The 25,173-nt window shown below is 41.4% G+C and overlaps 1 protein-coding gene across 1 annotated transcript in view; it reads left to right on the top strand.

The window, feature by feature from the left end:
* The first annotated feature begins 3,405 nt into the window (after nt 1–3,405).
* Nucleotides 3,406–25,173, top strand: part of LOC117493410 (RNA binding protein fox-1 homolog 3-like) — a 238,042-nt gene continuing 216,274 nt past the window's right edge. The window contains 1 exon segment of the mRNA XM_034143951.1: nt 3,406–3,456. Coding sequence (XP_033999842.1) covers nt 3,454–3,456 — 3 coding nt within the window. The 5' untranslated portion in view covers nt 3,406–3,453.

The following is a 25,173-nucleotide window of genomic DNA, read 5'->3' as shown; positions in this document are numbered from 1 at the left end:
TTGACAATCGCGAAGCGCTGTACTCCACTACCACCCCCAACACAAGTCTCATAAGAAGCGTCTAAATGACCCCTGGGCGAAAAAATTCTAACGCACTGCGGCACACAATTCAAGATAAAGATACCCTTATTACTTATCGTAGCTGCACATACAATATAGCCGATTAAAGCTGAGACTCCACTGATTATTTAGGTATAGTATCATCACTGAGCGATCCGAACTTGCGACAGGGGAAGCAAACACAGACATCACAACACGTACCTTTACGGAGCTTTTACGGCAGATCGTCTCACCGTAGCAGTCAATTAGGTCAAAAGACGTGTTCAATGGCATTAAAACGAAAAAAAAAAAATGCTACAACTGTTGATCCATAGGTTGATAATGTACCTGTGCCTTTGAAAAAATTATTTATAATCCATAATTCCATTTTTTATGTAAAAATCGGAGCGGAAAAGTTAGCTGCTAATGGTAGCCACCAGAGTGTATGCAGCTTCCGGTTTTGGTAACGCGTCCCTCTCACTCCTTATTTGTTAATGTTTTGTTGTGTATATAACTTTCCCTCGATTCCATTGGCTCTAGCGGTTATAAAGAGATTTCATTCATCAAAATCGACCAAGGGGGGCCAGAGATAGGTTAAATCCACCCAAATGACCCCAGAAGTGGGTTTTTTTGGCTAAATCTCTCTAAAAAGGTCAAATTTCACTTGTTTTGCATCAATCTTGATACAGGGTACTTATTATATGTTGTACTTTGGATTCCTAAAGCTTTTAGTCTACTAACCCATCATCCAAGGGTAGTTTTCACTATAAGTAAAACATAATATTTGGACAGACACTATAATTTACAGTTTTTTACTATGTAAAATCTGAATTTTCTTTAAAATAAAAAACATCTATATTGATTCTGACTTTTCTACATCCAACTCACAGGTTTATCATTACTTTGAGAATAAAGATTATTAATTTAACCCGTCTAGAAGGGAAGATATGGTCATTTGTTCTGGGAATGTCATTTTCGAGCCTGAGACCTGAAAAACAGGCTCAGGGCTTAAGAGGTTAATCATTTTATTTTAGTCAAAAACGTTCCCCACATGGCTCTTTTTGTGCGACACTTTAATGAAAACATGTTCAAATATTCTTCCTGTACATTACTCCGTGGCACTCTGCTGTGAACAAAACGCACACAAACTGCATGTTTGTCCCTCCGTCTCATCAGACTCCTTCTCTCCATCCTCTCCTTAATCATCATCAAACAAGAGGCTGAAAGCCTTCGCGCTGGAAGTCTCGCATCGCTGCACAATATTGATCATGGCTTGAATTTATAAATCTGAATCCAACAGGAACATTTAGTTCAGCTCTGAATGAGGAATCAAAGCTTTTTTTTTTCTTCATATATATCGTCCTTATCAAACTTGATTTCTTCTGTCTTTTTTCCCATGTATTGCTCTCTCTGTATCTCTCCCCAAACCTCACCCACTCCTCCGCACGCCATTTTCCAAACAAGTACAAATATATGATGATGCCCAGATTGAGAACCGGAGCGATTTACATGACTGATTAGAGTGTAATTTCACACTTATTTGCATGGATCTCCCCAACATCCTCGCAGAGCTAATGGATTGTTAGAGCTCTGCAGCCCCGGCCATGTAAATGAGGTAGAGCAAGATGGAGTGAAAGGCGGAGAAAAATAAGACAGAGAGGAGACGGAGAGGCAGATAAAGTTCAAGTTAAAGTTCAAGGTCATTTATCTCCATCGCCCTTTATCACGCGGCAAGTCTCAAAGGACTTTAAAGGGACAGACAAAGAAAAGAGAGACAGGAGCAACACAAAAACCCAGAAACAATTACGTCCCACTAATCAGCAACCAATCACAAAGGAAAATGAAGGAGTGTGTGGCTGCGTACCAAACCTTTTAATCAGTACGAGAAAAGAAAGGCACACTGATGTCTGCTCAATAAAATAGCTCCATTCTTTACTGCAGGGCCAGTATATCATTAATGAGTATTACCTTTTATCAACAGTGAGCTCAAACTTAGCCTTGTTAAAACTAAACTATTTCTTAGGTGGAGATATACGCATTACTAAGTTTAAAGGGGCTCTATTATGCTTTTTGGGTTTTTATTGGGGTAGTGTGTTATATAGGTTGTTGTGGACTATTGTGTTTACTTACGTAACATAGTGACATTAGTACATTACATTGCATTTAGCTGACACTTTTATCCAAAGCTATTACTATGTAACACCTGCGCATCCATTGGCTAGCTCTCCAAGACATTGTATGTGATAGGCTAAGGGGTGGGACATATATAAACAGTTGATAAGTCACAAAAGAGCCGGCCAGCTAACCAATCAGAGCAGACTGGGCTCTGGTTTCAGACAGAGGGTGACAAGAGGTGCCACAGCACAGGCAGTATGAGAAAAATAAAGAGCTTTTTGAACATGAATCATGTAAACATGGCTCCTTAATATTTCCACCCACAACCTACCAGAAATAACCTTTAACCAACCTGCTTACAGTATAGCTTGCTTGTATATCACCTTAATAGAGTGTATGAGTACATTTGTAATTTTGTCGACATATCTGACACTTGATCTAAGTGCTGTTTAATTAAAAAGGCTCCACTCTCAACATTAACCCTAATTAACATCATTACTTTTTTTTAATGAGATATGCCTCAAATGTTTTGACAAAAAATGAAATTACTAAATGTTATGCTGTTATTGTTTGACAAAATTATTGAGGGCTATTGTTTCTGAAACACAAACATAAAGGTGTTGGGGTTAGTGTGTTTTTCTATTATGTGAGAATATCATGCTGGAATTTGCACACTTTAAGTGTAATAATGATTTTTTCATACCTAAATAACACATACTGTACCTGACCCTATTTCCTACCTGTACTACAAAACATTGACTGTGAGCGTTAACCACAGTTACACATAATTGTCCAATATGTTGTGTTGAGTTGATGTAACTGTATTGCCATGATAAGAAATGGTGTTATAAACCAATCAAATCGGAGATGTATTGATTATTTCAAAGAATATATATATATATATATATAATACATAAATACAAATATACGGGATATGAGGCCTGGTCTAGATTGAACAGGTGAGTCAGATTCCCTCATGTTGAGGTAGGCAGAGAAAAACAGTCTCTATACTCTGTCAATATTTTAGTTTAACGTGGATTTACCACTTTAAAAGTAAAAAAAGAAACACACATCCCCTATTTGACAAATGCTCGTTTAGCCACGCCCCCTGCTGCTCATGAGTCCAGCTCATGGACCGTGGATGTAACGAGTGCCAGGTGAATCAGCGCGCGCCAACAACACTTCGGTTTCCTGACCCCCCACCTGAGTTAAATATGTATAGCTGAGTCTCTTCCATTTTTGTAAACTGATAAAGAAGACAGGTGTGCACCAAAACCGAACACTAGGAGACATTTCCAAATGGTGAGTGCAGTTAGCATATGTTGGGCTAATATAGTTTGTTAGCATGTTAACATTAGCGTGTACCTGGTTGTGGTAGAGACAATACAATAATATATGCTGTTTAAGGTAGATAGTGAATGGAAGATTCAGGGTTTTAAATCCTAAAACTGTATACTCTGTCATGTTTGCTGTCAAAAGAAGTAGCTCCAAGCTGAATTGGAAGCGCCATGTGTTGGCATTCCTGTATTAGACAGCACATTGTTTTGAAATGTGTGAGAATCTAGCTTTAATCTCATATTTTGAAGCATGACATGACATCCCCCCCCCCTTTAGAGGAGAAATGTGAAAACACATCTCTCAAACTGTTCCCGTATGCAAGTCAGTGAAGTCAAGGTGAGGCATTTTTTGGAGACATATAGAAACACATTTTGGAGTGAAGGGCGTCTTTAAGTTTAAATGATGGTTCAATAAATCAATATGAAAAACTAACTAGAAGTTTCTAAGACTTCAGGAAGGACACACACTTCCTTTACATTTATGAATAACGGTGCATCCCTAGTCAGGTGTTAAATACGTTGCAGTCTTGAAAAAGTTTTTAAAATGTCAAAAGTGTAAAGACTATAAAGATAAAGACAGGATGAATGGATTGAATGTTGTGAATGCATTGTGAAGTTTGAAGGCTGCAGAGGGTTTGTGTTTCAGCTATTAACGGTATGTCACCGGGTCTACCTATCTGACTTTAAAAAATGCACTAAAGCAGTCCAGCTCCGCTCTATAAAGTGCAGTATTTTATTTTTCTCTACAGATGCCATTTATAGTTTTGTCTGAGAATTTCATCAGTGCTTTTATGAGAGGTTGGCCGTATTTGACACGCTTTTATGGGGCCAGTTTCTTTTTATGTGAAGCCTTCAGTGGAAATGTTGATGCGGTATGATTGCTGGATTGTGAAGTTTATAGGGATCAGTGGTTCCGTCCAATACACACTGCCTCTGTTTAACACAAAAAATCTAATAATTGTCCTGAGCTCATCATTTTATCTTTAACTTACAATATGAATATCTAATGTAATTTATTAAGGATTAAACTTCCACTGTGTTATACATGTTCGTTATATTGTCCTTTTAGCACTCCTTATGGCTCTCTAAAGGTCTCCTGAAAAGGTTATTTTCCTCCAATGGCAACTTTCTCTTTCTTTTCTTGCTTTAAGTAATTAATTTCCACTTGTTATCATTAGTTAAACCAGTTACAAAAAAGGAAGTCTGGCCAGCTCAATGCAAATAGTGATTAATTGTGGTTGGCTTTAGTCCATTTGTTCTCATGGAAGCTGTACAGGGCAGCTCCCCGGGTGATTCATTTTATTCTGGGTCCAGAGATACGTGGCTCGTCCGCCTTTTCATCGCCCTTTTTGTTTCCCATTGTTTCCCTTCACTTTCATCATAAGCTGCATGCTAATGTACAGGCTCGAGGCTGGAATATATCTTAGTCTGATTACATTCTATAAATGGATTCGTGGCTATTTGCACAGAGGAAGTGTCACGGCGACATTAGATATCAAAAGCTGAGTTTCCTGTGCAGGTACAGCCGCAGCAGGTTGTCAGAACGTCCGTCTGCTCTGCAGCAGGTCCTCCTTTCTGACGGGAGAACGCTGCTGGGGGAATTACCGGCCGTCAAGGGGAAGCTCCATTAGAATATCTGTGATGGATCCCAGAGTGGGAGTTGACGTTGAGTTTTTTTTCTTTGAGTGATTTCTTTTAGGTATCTTATGCATAAATGGTGCAATTCAGACTGCTATTTAAGCCCTTTGCAGAGTTGCTTAAGTCTTCCCTCGCACACAATTTCCTCCCTGCTCATTCTGACATTGAACAGAAATACAAAGCCCTGCTGCTTCCAGCAAGTTGCATACTCAGATTGATCATTTGCATTTTTTAAAGGTTCCTTTGAAGTTCAATAGTGTCCCGACCAGTATTCTTCTGGCATAAATTGAAAGTAGCAAAATAATTGATTGAATATTATAATTTTACAAACATAAAATATGTCCAACTGAAAGTTTACCTCAAGGAATTATGGATTGCTTTGTTCTTAAACTGTATGTATTCATTAAGTCTCATTGACATGAAGTATCAATATCCAAACTGAAGTCTACCCTTAAGGACAAAACACATGCAAGAACAAAAGCATTAACATGCTCTCCAAAATACAGCTGCTCAATGAACCAAAAATAGATAGAAATTGCAATATGGAATTGTGCAAAGTACAAATTGCAGGAAGTAAAAGATACTTAAATGATACTATTGTGTTGAAATACCAGTCAACATTGTGAAACTACAGAGATATTCTGGCCTGAAAATAGTATTCCACAGTCAAAACAAAAAACATTGATTTGGTACAGATCCTCTTCAAAATGTCACCATGATCCTTTTAATGTTTTTTTCAATGTTAATGAGAAAACAAAAATGATTTATTCCTCCAACATTGGGAATCATATTGTATATAATCGCAACTGGTTATTTTCTCGAAATCGTGCAGCCCTCCTACAAAATCAAAAATGCAGAAGTTACCACAACAGTTGCTAGAGTGAAAAAACACTGAGAAAAATCAACAACAAATCACAAAAAGGAGCCAGAGACATAACAAAGTAGAGAGTCCACCCCCACAAACCTCAGGTCTTGAACCCACCTGTTGATAAAAGTCCCGACCCGTGAATTAACACAAAGGCTGTGTAACTCTGCATAAAGGAGGTCTTTACTAGCACGGCTCAACCACCAGGATCTTCCTGTGTTTACTTACAAAACATCAGAAAGTTAGTCAGTTCAAAAGCAAGATATAAATAACAAACCGTTTTTTCAGTGGCCAGAGGGATTGGACAAACCCCCTTTCGAGACTTTTAAAGATGTTGTTATGTTAGCTGAATCACTAGCAGGTCTAACCTGCTGTACTGCAGCTCTGACGCCTCTCCACCACTTAGTGTACTGTACCTCGGTCCAGTCTGCACCTAAACCTCCACACTGCCACCCCCTCCTCGCTATGTACTCTACTCTTTATCTCTCTCTCTTCCTCCTCTCTGTGTGTGTCTTCCTCCTTCCTCCTCACCATGGTGGGCCTCTGCCAGGGGCTTGTGATCGGATTTAGCGCCGCGTTCTCACTCCGTCTCCCAGAGATGAGTGACAGATGGTGGCCATTAGTGTATATTCCATGCATCTGTTGCAAGGCGCTAATTTATCTCATTAGGGGAACGTGTGGAGGGGGAGGAGGAGTGTGTAGGAGCGGGATGAAGCATTTTATTATGAGTGTAAAACACAGGGAAAGATGCACCGAGCTGGCTGATACCGAGACGGAGAGAGTGGGGCGGTGCGATGAAGTATCGAAGGTCACAGAGTCCAATCATTAGGCGTCAAGATTTCGCCACGTGTGGCGGTTAAAGCACGAATGTGTGTTTGTATTTTATGGGTCATTGCGAGAGGTGAGCCAGTAAAACTCACCACCATATGTGCACCCCACCCACAGACGCACACTCAAATAAGCAGCCATACCCCCACAAACCTCACACATACTGCGTATTTACATTAGGAAAGTCACGCCGTGCATATGCTCAGGCTTAATTAATGTTCCTCACTGTGCTGGGCTATGATCTGTTTGCAAAGTATGTTGGGTAATCCATTAGTAAGTTGTCATATGCTACTGTTCTAGGCAATTTGATTCTCGGGATATCACAACAGATGAAAATCCACATTCATGCTTTCTTCCGGATTTTTTCCAAACAAAACTAACTCAAATATTAAACTCCCGCTGATGCACCAGGTAGTGAATCCTACGCACGATAAAGTCCATTGTTCAGGTGATAATTTATTTAGTTTAGTTTATTTTTCTTGGGTTATGCAGTCAAACAATACAAAGAACAATAGTTTTTACCTCCTCTCTTGCCCTGATAAAACTCGATATGACTTGTCCGGTGCCGAGTCACTCGTCCACCTGTCTCCCAACATATAGCAAATCATATGGTCAAACTTTTTCACCACCCCAGATACTTAAGCCCCGAGCCTGTTTTTCAGGCCTCAGGCTCGGAAATGACATTCCCAGAACAAATGACTATAACTTCACTTCTAAAAGGGTTAAATGAATCATCTTTTTTCTCAAAGCAATGATAAACCTGTGAGTTGGATGTAGAAAAGTCAGAATCAATATAGATTTTTTTTATTTTAAAGTAAATTCAGATTGAACATAGTAAAAAAAAATGTAAATTATAGTGTCCGTCCAAAAATAAAAAATTACTTATAGTGAAAACCACCCTTGAATGATGGGATTGGAGACTAAAAGCTTTAGGAATCCAAACTATAACATATAATAAGTACCCTGTATCAAGATTGATGCAAAACAAGTGACATTTGACCTTTTTAGAGAGGTTTAGCAAAAGAAAACCACTTCTGGGGTCATTTGGGTGGATTTTCAATATCTCTGGCCCCCCTCGGTCGATTTTGATGATTGAGACCTCTTTTTAACGGTTAGAGCCAATAGAATCGAGGGGAAGTTCCTAAAATCCATCTAAACATTACCCATTGGTGAATGAGTGATGCGTAGCCAGAATGCCCAAAACCGGAAGCTGTCATAGCAGCTATATATGAAAACTCCGTTATTGACATAAATATGAAGATGGATTGTCAGTAATCATTTCAGACACATTGGATTAACCTATGGATTAACCTTCAGCAGCGTTTTTATCGTTTTAATGCCATTGAACACAACTTTTGATCAGAAACAGCAAAAGGTAAGACATTTCTCCCGTGTTTGCTCCGTAAAGCTACGTTGTGTGATGTCTGGGTTTGCTGCCCCTGTAGGGAGTTCTGATCGCTCGGTGATGATACTTATATTTCTGGAATCTGTGGAATCTCAGCTTCCTAATCAATATCTTGTTTGTGCAGATCCGATAAGTAATAAGGGTATTTTACCGTGAGTTCTGTGCTAAGTGCATTAGCATTCTTTCGCTCAGGGCTAATTCAGAGCCTTTGTTATTACCCTTGTGTTTCGTTTAGCTAAAATGGTTAATATTGTCTGATAGCTGAGTTTCTTCCCGTTAAGTGGGTATGCCCCGGGGGCATGGGGCTTAACAGGTCCCCAAGCTGCTACCAATGGCACAGTAAATGGTGTGTGAATGTTTGTGAACATTTTTGTTTCTCTGTATGAATAGGTGTGCATGGGCAGATGCTGATTTGTATATAAACGTGCTTTTGAGATATAGATGTGAACAGCCCTATGTCACTGTCTGGCGAATTGACGGCCCACCTCTTTCTGGTAAAAACAAAGAATTGGCGGCAAGCAAAAAAAAAAGTTGTATAATGCCTAAAAGTTGCTGTGTCGTATATATTGCACGTCATACAGCGAACAAATATTGAATGGATCTCCAGTAGCATCATCTGAAAAACTTATCAGACCAGCAAAGACCTTGGAATTTGTATTTCCTGGCAGACTGATTTTTCACCCAAAAAGGGGCGGGGCCATGACGTAAGGAAAGTACCCAGATAGGTTCCTCTCATCTATATAAATGCATGTCCATTTACGAATAACGCGGTCAGCGATGTCGTTGCATTGCAAAGTCTGTGAAGATGGGAAGTTGTGTGTGTTAAGGCCCTGACACACCAAGATGACACCAAAGAACACGTCTCGACGGAACATGACTGTTGTCGCCTCACGTCTCCTGCGTCTTGGCCAACAGTCGCACTGGAACACACCGCAAAGACTTCAGCCGACGGCCAAGTAGCACGTACGAACTGCGCATGTGTGAGTGGCAATAACTCTCCTTACCAGCAGGCCGCGGTAGTGTGTATTCGTCATTCAATAGAGGCAACCGGAAGACAGACTGCGTGATATATACAAACAACAAATAGCGTGTGCGTTCCATGTTCACTCTCGTCCATCGAAAAGATGTTTAGTGCGGTACTGGCGGTATCAGCCCTTGGACTGTTGCTTGTGGAAGCAGATAGATGAAAATGAAAAATAATAGCCGTCTGTGTGTACCTTCTGTTTGTTTGCGTACCTCGCTTCTCATACACTGATTCACTAAGCTGAACAGCCAATCAGAGTGATTTATTTTGCCGACAGCCGGGCGGAAGGTGTCGACACGGCCGAAAAGACACGACGGTGCGGGACACACCAATGAGTAGTAGGGCGACAGGACGCTCATCGACGGCCAGACATCTATCGATGGCCGAAATCGGCTTGGTGTGTCTGGGCCTTTAGAGAAACTCTCCTGCATACCTTCACTGGCAGGCATAACCAGCAGTAATGCAAAAAGCAATGCACAAGGGGAGCCAATTTCTGTCATTATTGTTGTTGTGGGTTCCCGAGACAACTTGTCAGTTAATCAGTGTATCCAGTGCCGTGACCAATTTCTCCTTGTACTTTCTCTTAATGAAGGCTGATTGTTTCCTCAGCTACGCTTGTTAGTTTTCCTGCTAACTAACCAGTTGAAAGACAAATGTGACATTTCCTGTTCGGCACAGTACAGAGCTGCCTTCATCATCTGCTTACAGTTACATCTATTTGTGTAGTAAACAGAAGCACTCGTATTATTTAAATAGATAAACAAGCCATTTCAACATTCTTGTATCTGTAACTTCCTTAGCTATTCTTTAGATTATCTCTTTAGGTTTCCTAGGCTTATTATTACAGGTACAACTGACAGTTCCATAGTTGATGTTATGGGAACAATGTGATAATAAAACAAAAACCTGCGTCCAAGCCCGTCAAGTTGATCCAAAAAAATTATACTAAAACGGTGATAAATGTATTATTTTGACATTAATACTCATTAGTACATGAATTTTGACAAACTCGTGTAATTAAACAAAGGCAAAAACAGGCAAATTGCATGGAAGATTGGCAGCCTCCTCCACTTTCTCCATTGTGTTAGTGTTAGAGCGTGGAGACCGAATCCTTCAAGCTAAGTATTCCATCCAAGGTTTTAGTTCAAGAAACACCAACTGAGAATCAATTTAAGCCCAACAGCTGGAAACTGACTGTGAACCACGGAGACTTTTTTTTTCTTTTTTTGAGAAAATTGCAAAAATGAGCAGTGCTGTGTTTTAAAATAGACTTGGAATGGAAGAGCTCAAAGTTCAGATTCTCTACGGTGGATATAGTGAGAGAAGTAAAAAGACAGAAATAAATATAACGTTTATTTTTTACATTAAAATCAATACTGCGAGAATAAAGCCTGTAATAGCAGTTTTCTTTACCAGATAGGGTCTGTTTGCAGTATCATACAGGAGCTAGCCAAATTACTTCAACATTAACACACTAAAGATTAAAAAGTATTAATGTTGCCTCCACGGCCAAAGAAGCAAAAGGTGGCACAGCATTTATCCTCCTTATGGGCTTAAAGTGCAGCAGTGAGCACGTTTACATTTCTGTCCAAAGTGTTAACTAAAGTGGATTAGAGAGGCCAGTACTCTGCTCACAAACTCCCTAATACCTCGGAAAGATTGTTTCAGCACATATTCATGAATAAAGAGCGACTTTTAAGGAGATTTGGCATCAGGGCTCTTATTGACCCGTCTTCAGTGGACGCTTTCGCCGGGCTATCTGGGAGCCCAGGGGAAGGATTTAGCCTGCCCTGGAAAAATCTAATATTTCTCCACATTAAAGTCAAATAAAAGCCACCTGGCAGCCCCTGTGTGTGTGCGGTGGGGGAGATGATACAGTGGTGACCTACAGCCATTCACTGCAGCCCCAGTTAAACACTCTGGTTCGGCCTCCTGCTATCTGCTCCAGGTGCCACACGAGGTGACAGATTCTCATAAGCAGGCGGGAGGCCACAGTGGGTGTTTATATGCCGTGGATTGATGTGTGTGTCTGAGTGGGTGTGCGACGTGCCTCAGAAATGCATCTTGTTGTATGGTTGCTGGGGGGGGGGTTAGGCTGGGTGAGCTGTTTCTGCAGTTAGCTCTGAATCTACTGTAAGGAAACAGCAGTATTTACCTTGTTATTATTTCATGCATGGAAAGCAAGAGTAAGAAAGGTTATGAATGCATTTTAGGTAAATTATGTTATTTTGTTGTATAATTCAACGGATATGCTATTGAGAGTGCTTGCAGGTATTTCATGAGTTGCTGAATGTAGAGTGGTCATTAAAACAAGGGCATATTGAGTGAAATAAAACGTGAATGGAGAAGTGCACATATATTTAATTACAAATAATTTTGCAGCACAAACAGTCCGACATTTTACAGTTTGTATATTGTTTTTATTTCATGATGCACTTGCTATCCATTTTCATATCTCTGTGAATAGAACAGTGCTGTTTAAAAAAAAAAAAAAAAAAAGTATTTAAGAAAACATTGAGACAAACTCTAATTTACAATGCTGACCTGGCCAAGAAGGCAGCAACGTTAGACATTCTTACACATAACACAGACATATCAAATACAGAAAACACAACCAAGTAAACAAAATACGAAAAACAGTCACTACATTTTACAATTGACTTGTCTTTTAAAGTGATGGCAATTATCAACTAATTAACCTCTGCTTACAACAAAAATCCAAAATAATCAGACACATAAATGAAACCACACTAAAACCTACAAGCATCTGGAATACATACAGTATACATTCATAAACATTACTTATACGCTAGTACAATTCATACAACGCGTGAGTTCCTTCTCTTTGACCATCAATATTCAGCTGATTATTAGTGCTGTCTGAATCCAACAGGAATCATGCAGAGCAAAATATGTTTTAATTGATCATATATTCAGTAGGGAAAGATACAATAACTTTGACAGACTGAAAACCGCTATATAATGCAAATTATGGTATTTATAGCAAATGCTAGTTTTCAAAACCTGTTCCTGCAACTATTCCTTTTACTATTGTTGTAGATATTGATCACCCAGAACATACATGCTGCTTTATGGACACGATGCACCAATAATCCTCTGGACACAATAACTGAACATTCTAACTGGCTCTCATAGCACCTCCAGCATTTGGATTTTTATGAGCCTCTGTCACAATTGACTAAAAAGTTGAAGAAAATATAAACCTCAAGTGTATTTTGCTATTATTATGAAGCGTAATCAAAGATTGTTTCCACATAAAATATACTCACTGATTTCACAACATTACTGGTTTCAATGGCTCATTTCTACTGTATTACAAGTACAACAACACACAGATAAAGGTTTGATTGTAATCACAAGTAAAAGTGGATCATCTGGATATGAAATATTACTGTATGCTTGTCAATCTTCTCTACTGGGTTGCCTCAAGTTGCTCCTTTCTTCTTCTTCTCTGTGTGTCGTCAAATAACATTGACAAGAGATTTCATCATTTCCTGTGTAGTAGCTCATTTGGGAGGATAAATGAAACGTTGTCACAAAGCAAAAGGGGAAGTAATGCAGCACACTGCTCTCGTTAAATCAAACTTAACACCTTTTGGGATAAACTGAGATTGTGTTGCAGGTTTGGGGGAGATTTATTGCGGAATGGCAGGATCTTTATCTCAGTTTATGCTGCCATGGCTGCCGCAGAAAGCGTTTTGTTCGTATCTGTGTACTTGTCTCGGTCTGCCGTCACATGTCGGTGTGAAGCCTCTGTATTGTTTGTTCCCCGCTGCCTGCAGCCATGCTAAATGACAGCGGCGTTGGTAGCGGATGAGGCTCAGATGCTGGCAGCATGCAGTGAATCAGTGAGCAGCGACTTGTCTTTGTGGGGGCCAGGTCACCAGGAGGTCTCCTTTCATGAAGGTGACATATGTACAGGGAGAGGTGTGTGTGTGTGTGTGTGTGTGTGTGTGTGTGTGTGTGTGTGTGTGTGTGTGTGTGTGTGTGTGTGTGTGTGTGTGTGTGTGTGGTGTGTGTGTGTGTGTGTGTGTGTGTGTGTGTGTGTGTGTGTGTGTGTGTGTGTGTGTGTGTGTGTGGTGTGTGTGTGTGTGTGTGTGTGTGTGTGTGTTGTGTGTGTGTGTGTGTGTGTGTGTGTGTGTGTGTGTGTGTGTGTGTGTGTGTGTGTGTGTGTGTGTGTGTGTGTGTGTGTGTGTGTGTGTGTGTGTGTGTGTGTGTGTGTGTGTGTGTGTGTGTGGTGTGTGTGTGTGTGTGTGTGTGTGTGTGTGTGTGTGTGTGTGTGTGTGTGTGTGTGTGTGTGTGTGTGTGTCTTTTTTAGGATTTTTTTGCATTGATCAAATGAGACTTTCCCATAGATGAGAATGTTCATTTAAATGTCAACACTCATATTAGCAGGCTTCCTGTGAAATATGGGGGATCGGGCAGAATCATTTAGATGTCAGCCTTCGTTTTATATCTTCACTTTAGTGATGGATGGCACCAGTTTGTGTCTACTGAGCAGATTCAAGGGAAGGTCTCATCATGTCAAGTCAATATTCAAATTCCGAGAGGCTGGAGATGGAAATCTTTTGAGGAGGGAAAGAGTTCCACCAATGTGAGTTTTTAAAGTAATCTAAACAGCAGCGGCATTCAATATACTTCTGTCTACTATCGTTTCATCAAAGACTAAAATAATAAGGGGCAAAAGGAGAACTTGCTGCTGTATGGGCGGAAACAGCAAAAATAGAAAATAACAGCTGAACTTATCTAGTTCATTGAAGCCTTGAGGGTGTTTAGGTGTCATAGCTTCTGCTATTTGATGGTCTTCAGACAAAGCTTCATTACCTTCCTGCCACAAGTTGACAGCTGCTTTGGGGTCCCAAACCCCAATTTTATCATTTGCAATGTTTTGTTTACCAGCCTTTTCCACACACACAAATAGAGGCAGCATATTGAGCAATTAGAGCAATAAGTCTGCGTATGGTGGGTGGTGGTAGAGGATGAATGGGCCAAACCAACGTCTACCTAGAGGTGATACCAAAAGTCAATGTTGACTTTCTTTGACATGATGTTGTGTACTTGCGTTACATTATGTGCTTACAGTACATCTGTTACTTGAGTACGGTCACAGACAGACTATTTTAACTCATACCATGATCTTTTTTTAACCTTACCCCATATTTTTGGTTGCATCTGTTATTAACGCAGTCTTTTAAATTGCGCCTACTACACTAACAATTCAACTGTTCTGCTCCTGTGTGTCATATTAGATGGACAAAATGTGAACGTATGATTGAAGACATGTTTGAATTTACTCATTTGAAGTACAATATGATTTCCGGACAGGAGCTTTTCTTGTGACCCTCTTTTCAAGGGTCCCAGTGGCATCAATACAGCCATGACAGGAGTAACGTGTTTAATACATGTTGCCATTAACCAAGAACTGAGTTGAGAATAAACATTAGTCACCTGCATAAAACTTGCATTGAACATTTTAAAATATTTTAGGTTTTCCAGATCATATTATATAAAAACATATTAAAAATAAGTCTGAGTGTCGAAACCCCAGTAAAATGATGTTTTGTATAAGATAAGTTCTACATACTATAGAGTATAAGATCACAGTTCATCAGATGAGTTACTACACCTCCTGTCCGAACCAGACCTTTACTGAGCCCCGAAGCAAACGCACAGCACATTATAGCCCAACCCCAGTGAGAGTCTGGCTGACACCCTGTATAATTCTCTATGCTCTATCAACATGTTTTGGAAAAAAAATGAAAGCCCTACTGCCTCTCTTCCTCCCCCTCTCTTTTTGTTTCATTATAAATCACACCACCTATTGTTCTTTCTCTTTTTTTCAGGCTTTGGTTTGAAGTACAGAGATGCACAGAGAGCCGTGTGAGGCTAACAAAGCTAAAGTAGCTAGGATGTACCCCTCTGAGAGACAGAAAGCCAGACAGGCACCTGTGTGCTTGTCAGCCTTCCTTTGTGTCAGCCACCTAATTGGGAACAATTAGCTCAAAGGTTGTTTTACATGGCAGAACATGATAGACTTCAGTTATTCCATTGTTCCTGTTTTCTGAATGGCGCTATCTGAATGAAGCTCTGATTGGAATTGTCTTTCAGGAAGAGGCACAGCGCCGTGTCAGCCTGTCAAAAAGACACTTCCTGAAAGCTCCCAGAAAAATAGGCGGCAGAGTCGCGGAGGTCATTGTCATCAGACGAGCAGGCGTGCAGTTTTTACGGCATGTATCTCATGATCGGGCCGGGTTGGGTGCTGCGGGGGCGACGGCAACAACAAGCCTCTCATTTCTATCAGTGTTTGTACTGAGAAATAAGAGGCTGTCATCCAAGAACAGTACAACCATGCGTGTGTACGATATGATCAGTTACAGTGATAATAAGTCCTGATGGATCCTCATAATGACTCCACTGGCTTCGCCGCCGCGCACACATCATCACCTTTCCCTTCCACGCTCATTTGTGACCACGCCGCGGCCAGCTCGGCCTGCCTTTTTGCCAAATGGAGCTCTACCGAGGCCAGCCAGCGCTGAGTCTCCTGTCTCCCGTGGCTCTGGAGGGGAAGCCATCTTCTGGGGCCAAGGCGACGTCGCCTCCACAGATCCCTCTCCTCTGTCACTCTGTAGGCGCAAGGGTGTGTGTCAGAGTGTGTTTGTCTTCCTCTGTGTCTCTATTGCCTCAATGCTTGCCTTTTATTAAAAAGTCAGATCAGATGCCAGTCAGTTTGGTCCACAACTAAGATGATACAGAAATAAACTGTTGTTTTATAGATCTTTTTCCCAAAAAACTATTATATTGACATTCTCCGGTTGCATCTTCTCTGTGGTTTTTTTCACCATTATATAGATTGAAAATTGATTTGTCAACTGATAGGTATAGGATATTTCTAATTTGTAGGCTTAATAAAAAATCCTATCAATCATCCCTTTGTGACCCAATAGAGGTGTGTGTTTTGCTGTGTTCGGGATATTTCTGGGCGTCAACCTCTAAAAAAACATGGCGACCAGGTGCCAACAAATCTCAAATTGAAATCCGACAGACGCAAAGCAACATTATCATTTATTTACAGTCTCCACATGTTGTCTGTAAATCCACTAATCACTCCATGTGTGCTCTGTTTTGGTCTCCACCATCTTCTGAGAAAAATGCCTGCCTGCCTAGCTGCTAGTTGCTTACCTCTGTTGTTTGGTGCTGAGCAGGTAATGTCCAGTTCATTGGGTTCATCAGAGTGTATTTGTTGAGAGCAGCTGCCTGCCTTTACTAGGAATGGGATAGATGAGAGCTGCGAGACTGAACCAGACGGCAAATGTGCGATAAAATCAAAACTACGATCGAGGCGAAAAACGAAGTAGAGCCCAAGAGTTGATGGTGGTTCTCTGTTAGGATCGGCCTTTGAGGAACCCACAAGTAGCGCTATGGTTTATTGGTCATATGAAACGATTGATTGTGGAGCCCCGATGTTAGTTTGGATATCATTGAGAGGCATTTTTCCTTTTATGTTCCTACTTGTTTTTAGAGGTTTCTCCACCCTGACAAAAATAAGAATCCTGAATATTCAACACTGTTCTTTTTAGGCACGTATTGGATGTTGATACGCAACCGTGCACCTACGTCTTCTTCTTTTTTCTTCCTTTTCTTTGGGTCAGCAACATATTTTGTCGTGCATCCTCTCTGCTTTGGGACTCTTGCCACGGTCTTCCCACATCCTTTTGTGCTCTGCTTGCTGGAGCTGAGTGGGTTTATGTGAGGGGCAGTATGGTCCTGTAGGGAGTGGGTGGGGCGGTGGGGGTTTGTGTTGGCAGGCACGCAGGCCTGATCCATGGCTTCACTGTTTCTTTAAAGCTCGGGTCTTGGCCGTGGTTACCGGAAGTAGCAGCAGAAGGGTGGCGGAGTGCTCTTATTCCCAGCAGTGTGTCGGTGTTGTGTTTGTGATATAAATACAGAGGATACATTCCTGTGTAGTCAAATATGGCTTGTGTATTTTTATGCCAGAAGTAAGCACGTTACTTATTTTGTTTGTTTACATCCAGCCTTGTTATGAATATGATTTGTATAGCCAAGCCTCCAAAGTCTTTGCATATGCATGCCGGTGCATGTTTCTCCTGATACTGAGTGTGTGTGTGTGCCAGCGGGTGCAGCTTGCAGCTCAGTGTGTTTATATATTCCTGCTCTCAGTGTGCGTCCGGCACTGCGGCACGGTGCCCGACTTCACCTGAGGCCAAGGAATGTCCTCTCTTCCTCCTCCTCCTCGCAGCGTCCCTCACACTCCTCGCCCACGCCCTCAGCGGGACAGCGGGCGCCTCCGCTCGGCCCGGGCCAAGCAGGCCTGCCGGGCATCTGGGTCGACTGAACCTGTCTACTCTCACCTGGACCTGCACAAGGTCAGGAAGTTGGGAAAGAATACATAACCGCAAAATGCTCAGGCCTGGGGCAAGGAAGAGCAGAGGCAGCATGAACCCAGCAGACCTTCTGTTCCTTTTCATAGTGAACACAAGTGGAACTCCACCAGACAGCTACACCAGGCTGAGAACAAATCTAGACTTTTTCCAATAATTCAATGATCAGGAGGTTAAAGTGAAAACAAAACCAAAGTATTACAAAATGTAACTCAGCCAAGGTCAGTAAAAGTAGATACGTGTTCCAGTACCTGTTCGCTTCCACCAAAACATGGAGAAGTGTTCGATGTGTTCAGGCTGCTGTGGGAATGAGTGAAACGGGTGGGGGGGAGCTTATTCTGGGGATTGTCATGCTGAGCTGCACACCAAATAGGCAGAACCACAGTCAGTCAGAGCAGACATTCTGAACTAACCCCGGGATCACTCTGTTTCTAAAGCGAAGGAAAAAAACAGAGCCATATATTTCCTTCAACCTCCCGTGTTCTCACACAGCAGACAGAACGGCGTGGCTTTGTCTCGTCAATCCCACACGCCCAGAATTCAAACTAATACAAGCCCGGCCCCCGAGTGTCTCCCTCCGTCAGGATGCCAGCTACAAGAGATTTGCTTCACTTCAGCGCCTTTGGAACAGGTTTTCCCTCACCGTCGTTGTCTGTTTGACTTTTATAGACGATTCTCCCGAGGAATATGGTCATGGCATATTCCAGGCTTTGCTGGTAGAAAGGAGAGAGGAGGAGGATTGTGGGTAACACAGTAAACACCGACCTCTGATTGGGAGCTTGTGTAATGCCAATAGAGCGTTATTGAAATAGGCCTGAACTACTTTCCAAGCGGCGTCCCTGGATATTTTCCCGAGGCCTGGATTCTCCTCACATGCTCATTCTCTCGCTGTCACCGCTCCCCCCCCCCCTGTCCCCTCTTCCTTACCCTCATTTTTATCACCGTCGTTAAACTGGACCTCCTCGCCCCCCGACAGCGGTTTTTATAGTCCTTGAAGTTATTAAACATGTATAATTACTTTTAGTCAGTTCTGCCGTGGGGAGATGAAGAGAGAGTGCAGAGGGAAAGGATATAGATGGAGGGAGGGGGGTAGTCCAGACAAATAGTTGGATTTTGTGTGCTCGTATATCCTCATTCTTCATAGAGAGAGTGGGAGCACCGCGTGTGTGTGTATGTGTGTGTATGTGTGTGGATGTGTGTGGATGTGTGTGGATGTGTGTGTGTATGTGTGTGGATGTGTGTGGATGTGTGTGTTTGCCCTCCCACTACATCCTGCTCATATTTCTTTTATTGGCTGTGTGGCGATGCTGTCGGAGGGCCCGGGGCCGCCACAGGGACAGCAGGTGCGGCCCCGTGTGCGCGACTGTATTAGAGGGTATAAAGGCACGAACTGCCCGGGAGTGAAGTGCATGCTGGGAGCCATCGCAAACAGCTGCAGATCGAGGCCTCTATTGGTTCGAACGGTGTTCATCTGCTATTCATTATTCACAGGCCGACTGTGTTTTGCGAGCAGACTAATTTAATCTTTTTTGGTTCCTGTTTCCAGGCCTTTGGAAGCAGCAGACAGGAGTGTTAAGGTCACGCTCCAGTAGGGGGCACTCACCCCGTCGCGTGGGCTGACAATTGATTTAGGTCATCCGGTGAAGGACGTATACAGTAGGAAGGGCTGCGGGTTTGTGTGACATTTCGGACATGGACGTCTCACAGGGTGCACGTGCTAAATACAAACCAGGAGACAGTTTGCTTCTCAGGAGGATTTAACTCCTGTTCAACCGGCCGATGCTGTTTCCTCGGCAGGGTTCAGGGAGGTGACATGATCACTCTCCTCCACTGAAGGCGCAGGGGCTGATGGGTACAGGCAGGCAGGTGGCGGGTTGTGTGGTGGTGGTGGTGGAGATTTGGAGGGGGCATGCTGGTTGGTTGCTGCAGTTTTTGGAAAGGGTCGGCTGAGGACAGAGGAGTGGCCTCTGCCATTTCTGTCTGCACAGGGACATCTGGTGGACACAGGCGGGACTGCAGTGTGATACTGCAACATACATTTACACTTTTTTTTTTGTATTTCCTGTATGAATACTCAGTCAGCTTCAGTTTTTACACCATGTGTTGCAGTTTAAATAGATATTAACTGAAAGGGCTGGATGATAATGTTTTTGACTAATATATTTAAATCTTAACTTAATTGAAATAAACATGCCATATGATCGTTTTTCCCCCCAATAATGTCATGTTGAAATGTTTCTATTTAGCACAGTTGTTCTTATATACTTGTAGCGACAGGGCTACAGTATGTGTTGCTGTGTGACTGTGCTGTTCTGGTGTCAGTGTCGGCCAGTAGATGGCAGCAGTGCTCTGGGTTTGCATTTCCTGTGAAATAACAAACCCAGTAAACACCCTCAGTATGTGAAGGAATTATTCATCTGTCTCATTTCTAACTGACATGCTTGTGTGTGATCTTTTTTCTAAAAGACAATTTAACTTAATAACACTTTGTGTGATTTTCATATTGCAAAGGAAATCATGCTATTAATGAGATGATCTCGTATTCATCTGCTTCCCTTTAAACGCAGAGCAGGAAATGACTAAGAGCTGATCTGTTTTAGGTGTGTCATAATAAACATATTGTATTGCAGTGTTTGGACATAAAACATATACAAATATATGGTGCATTCATCAGGAATGTACACATTGCTTTATCTCTCAAATCTCTTTCAACTGTTCACCTTTATCTTTACCATAAACAGGCTCTGAGTATCTGTATAAAATATCATTAGGTGCCAAAGGGCGGCAATTATAAGTCATTTTCATTATCCATTATTCTCTTTTCTATCAAATATGCTAAAACCATAACATAATTCTGCTGTAGAGTAATATTTCCAATTGCTTGTGATGTCCAAGACCCAACTTTTCAATATAATACAATTGAAATTGAAGGAAACCAGCTTATTTTCAGATGCTTGAAACAGTGAGGCATTTTTACCTTAATAACATGAGGAATGATCAACACTGTTGCACATACTGCACATTTTCTGTCAGTTGGCTCTACAGTGCATATTTCATTAACAACCCTTTGGTTTTTAAACCCCAAAAGAACTGCCGGTGTTGAATGCAGTGCAGTACTGCTGTGGGGGAAAAGGAGAAAACCCATTCATGTGTAATTATCAGTGGTGTTCTGATGTCATGTGCACAACACACGCAGGGATCGGGCCTCCACCAGCAGACGGAGAATAAAGCGGGAAAGCCTTCCTGTGAACGTATCAGCCGCTCTCTGCCAGCTGCCTGTCTGGAATAAACAAACATGGGCTTATTTGTTGCGGGCGGAAATAGGAAGAATCAAACTCTATGGCGCTTATTAAAAAGCTCTCCTAATCTTTCACAGAGCACACATTGCTCTGAGATAAAGACCACCAAATTAATTACCGGTTAATTATCATTTCTCACCCTGCTCGTTCGGAAAGAGGACAATGGAGTCTTTTCCCCTCCTTTTTGTGGTCCCGCTCCTCCCCCGTACATAGGTTTCCCTCTCTTCCGTGTCCTGATAAAGTGTTTATTTATTCCTACAGTACGTTTGGCACACAACAACCTTTTCCCGGTTACCTCTGGAGCATCTGCACTTCAGCATGCTGGGAGAGAAAGAGGAAAATATGATTTGAATGCAAATCAGTGATGTAAACACAGACAAGCAGCAACATGTTGTGTTGATTATGGAATAATATTCAAATAGAGCACATTCAAGAGGAAAAAAAAAGGGAGAATAATCACATCGACTGCATCTGTCAATGAGTAAAAAGAGAGGAGGGACATTTACAGTAAATACTGCGATGACTCTACTCATCCATTTGTCCTTACACAAAATGATTAAAATGTAATGTTTCAATTATGGAAATGTTTGATCGCGCATTGTTCGGTTTTTTTTTGTGAGCATGTGACTGAAAGCGGCTGCTTTGAATATACAAGACAGGCAGGTACTGGAATGCTGTTTTTGACATGCCTTTTGGCAAGGCACTTTACATTATAAAGACGCCACTCAGGCTCGTTGGAAAGAGGGTGACGAGAGTGTAGTTTAAAGGATCTATTTGTACTCAAATAACACAATGAATGTATCTTAACAGTCTGTTCATATGTATTCCTCTGCGCCATAGAGCTCCTCTGCACCACAAACTATACAAAACACTGCACTGGTATGTTTATCAATCCCACATACTGTACACCATAATGCTGTCAGAAATACTCACCAGTGCACCAAATGTGGACTAATCCGCCGCTGAAAATAGTCCTTAATAAATCTGCTGGGCCTGCAGCCTGGTGTGCATCCGTTTGTCTTTTTCTTTAAACAAAATCTGTCCTACCATCAACGGAAATGCATAAAATGTTGCTCAATGTTTGGATCTTGTTTGAAAAGCCTCACACAGTAAACTAAATAAGTCCTTTTGATGTTGAGCTTATTGCTTCAGAAATGTAGATTTTTTGCTTTTTAACTCACAGAGAGACGTCACCTGTCCTCACGACACCTCCGATTTTCAACTTAAAAAGTTATTGCAGTATTTTATAGTCCACATTAACTTTGAAAATGATAATTTGTCCGAATAATATTCACTGGAAATAATCTCCTTGATTCACCTCGCTGCGGTGACACACGTTTGTTATCTACAAAAAGTGAAACTTGAATGTCACCCCGAACTTTATTTATCTGCATCAATATGCTATTTTCAGGGGCTTCTCTATCAGCTCATCATTTAAGGTGGATAGTATTGAACGTGCAGGAGTTTTAGGGCACAGAAAGTTTCAGCGTCTGGATTCATTTGAATGCAACAGGAAGTGCAGTGGTGTCAGCCCCCCCGGTGGCAGCAGTAATGAGAGGAACCACATGAACACACACACTCTGAGATCTAGCAGATTTTAATATTGCCCCTTTAACACTTTAGTCCAGCAGTTAATGACAAATCAGTGAAGGGGTCAGAGTCATCATCAACAGGAGGTAATGAAGTTGATGTCTTCGTAGGCAGTGTAAAACATGTCTATCATATACTGTATGTTAGAACAGTGAAAATCAGATTCGAGCCAGATTGGATACATCAGATGGACTTTCTGATGAATATGCACATAAGAGGTGCACAGTCATGATTTTTTAAGTTGTGTTTTGCCTGTGGTTTTACAGTGTTTTTTTCTCTCTTTGGTAGCACAATATGTATCAATGTACTTCCTTTCTATATAACCTAAACCCACATACTGCCCACTAGAGAGACGCAGTAGTGAGTCCGGAAGAGCATTTCACCACTTCCAGTTCCCTCGTCTCAAAGTCAATGTGTTTTGAACGTGTTTGTGGTAAGAAGCTGGTTATAAGGTCTGTGATAACACAAACTGAAGAAATCTGCGCGTTTGATTGCACAACATAAGATATGTCAGTAAATACCCCACTCATGAATGACTAAAGTGTTTTTCATAAAAATGATGGTTAAATGGGACTACTTAAAGTCAGCACGGCAACGCAAGTCTGCTTTTAGCTTAGTGGTTGTGATGAGCAGCCATGCAACGGTGATGTAGTTTGTTTATACTATAGCATTACCTCAGCTTATTACTTTTCAAAAATGTATGTTAAGATTTGTTTTAACAACTGACAATTGTACATTTTAAGCCTCTTAGTTGTTTGCCAGAGTCTATCAACAATACATTGTAGAAACATTGCATGCCTTCCCTCTGGGAAATGTCTTATATAAGCCTCCTGGTTTGCAAGTTATGTCGGTATATTTGTTATTAATACACCATGGTAGTCTATAGTAGACCTGTTATCTTAATAATTGAATTTGTGTCCAAAAATTATTTACTACTTACATTGTTATTGTCCCTACCCCCAAATACCTTACCTTACTTCAACAAAGGGAAAGGGAGAACACAGCCCTAAAATAATAGCCTTATTATACAGTTTATATGACTTAATCATTGGTGGAGCAGCCATAATAACACTGTAACGTCTGCTATATGCAGCTCCTCCAAAGGCAAACATATATTTTAAACCCAAACAAATTCGATTTCATTCTCTTTTCCTCTTCCAACTAAGCTCAGCTCAGCTGCCATATAGCTGCTAGCGCCACATGCTACGTTTCCATTTATGATAATGGTAGTGTTTGCCCTACTAATGGCTGCCAGTGCCACAGACTTGACATTTCTTCAAAGCTATGGCGAAAAAAGGCTGTAGTTTACTGCACAGCTTCCAAGTGTGCATTTGTGAAAGTAGAGTATAAATAAGTAGCAAACCTGTTCAACAAACCCTTTCTTTGCACACTCTAAAGGAGGGAATCCTTTGTAATGCTGCTTGTGCTCCATATAAGGAGTCAGTAAATAGAAGTAGTGTTTTTGGGCAGTGCATAGCAGGTACACGGTAGGGCTGCTCAATTAATCGTATTTTAATCGCAATTACGATTTTGGCTTGCAACGATTATGAAAACAACATAATCGAAATAAAACGATTATTTTTTTTTTTTTATTGGTTTTTCAGTTGAATTATACTTAAAGTTCAGGGTAATCAACTGTTCAAAACATACTGTTCCATTTTTTTTTTTTCAATGAATGTTTTCAAAGTAAATGGATAATCGTTTTTAATAATTGTGATATCAATTATTGACCCAAATAATCGAGATTATGATCTTTGCCATAATCGAGCAGTACACGGACACTATGATAAGACCAGGGGCCGCCGAGGAGCCCCCGCTCAAATGAAAGGCTAAGTAAGGCGGGCAGGCGATCTTGTCATCACATTAGCCCGGACTCATAGTAATTGTGAGGCTCCTGCTTACAGCCACGGGGCAGCAGAGCTCCGAGTCAGAGCCGGAGACATCCCCGGATAAAGTGCTCCGCCGACTGGAGATAATTGAAAATCCAAAAAGACCCTGGCTAATTTGATTACGCCAGGCAATCGCTGAATTGTTCCCATTATTAACGGGATTTGATTATGACATGAAGTAGGGAGGCGTGTGGTGCAGTGGGTTGAGCAGTGGGTTAAGTGTTGGTGTTCGGATCAGGTGGTCACAGGTTCAAACCCCACTGCAGTCAGCAAGTCGTTGTGTCCCTGGGCAAGACACTCCACCCCAAATTGCTTGAGTATGTAAGTCGCTTTGGATAAAAGCGTCTAACAAGTGACAATGTAATGTAATGTAATGTAATGTAAAAGTCAAGTCATTATTTGTGCCCAAACTGCAGGAGCTGTCCCTTCTGATGAGGGCCACTGCTAGAGGGAAACAAGTGTGTGCAGGGAATGTGACAAGAGTAAGCATGAATGTAATTTAGGCCTAAAAGAAACCTAGAAAATCACTAAAAGGTAATTGAAATAGTCCTTACATTTTAAAGAGGTCCTATTTTGCTAATTTTCATGTTCATATTTGTATTTTGTGCCTCTACTGAGAAATGTTTTGATTCCAAAATGTTCAAAAATCTCTTTATTTCTTGTCATACTGTCTGTTCTGCAGCCACTTTAAACCCTCTGGGTGTTTCTCAATGTCGTGTACGCT

Source organism: Trematomus bernacchii, unplaced genomic scaffold, assembly GCF_902827165.1.
Source record: "Trematomus bernacchii unplaced genomic scaffold, fTreBer1.1, whole genome shotgun sequence".
Classification (NCBI taxonomy): domain Eukaryota; kingdom Metazoa; phylum Chordata; class Actinopteri; order Perciformes; family Nototheniidae; genus Trematomus; species Trematomus bernacchii.
Note: the sequence above shows the minus strand (reverse complement) of the source record. Positions and strands in the feature narration are given on the sequence as shown.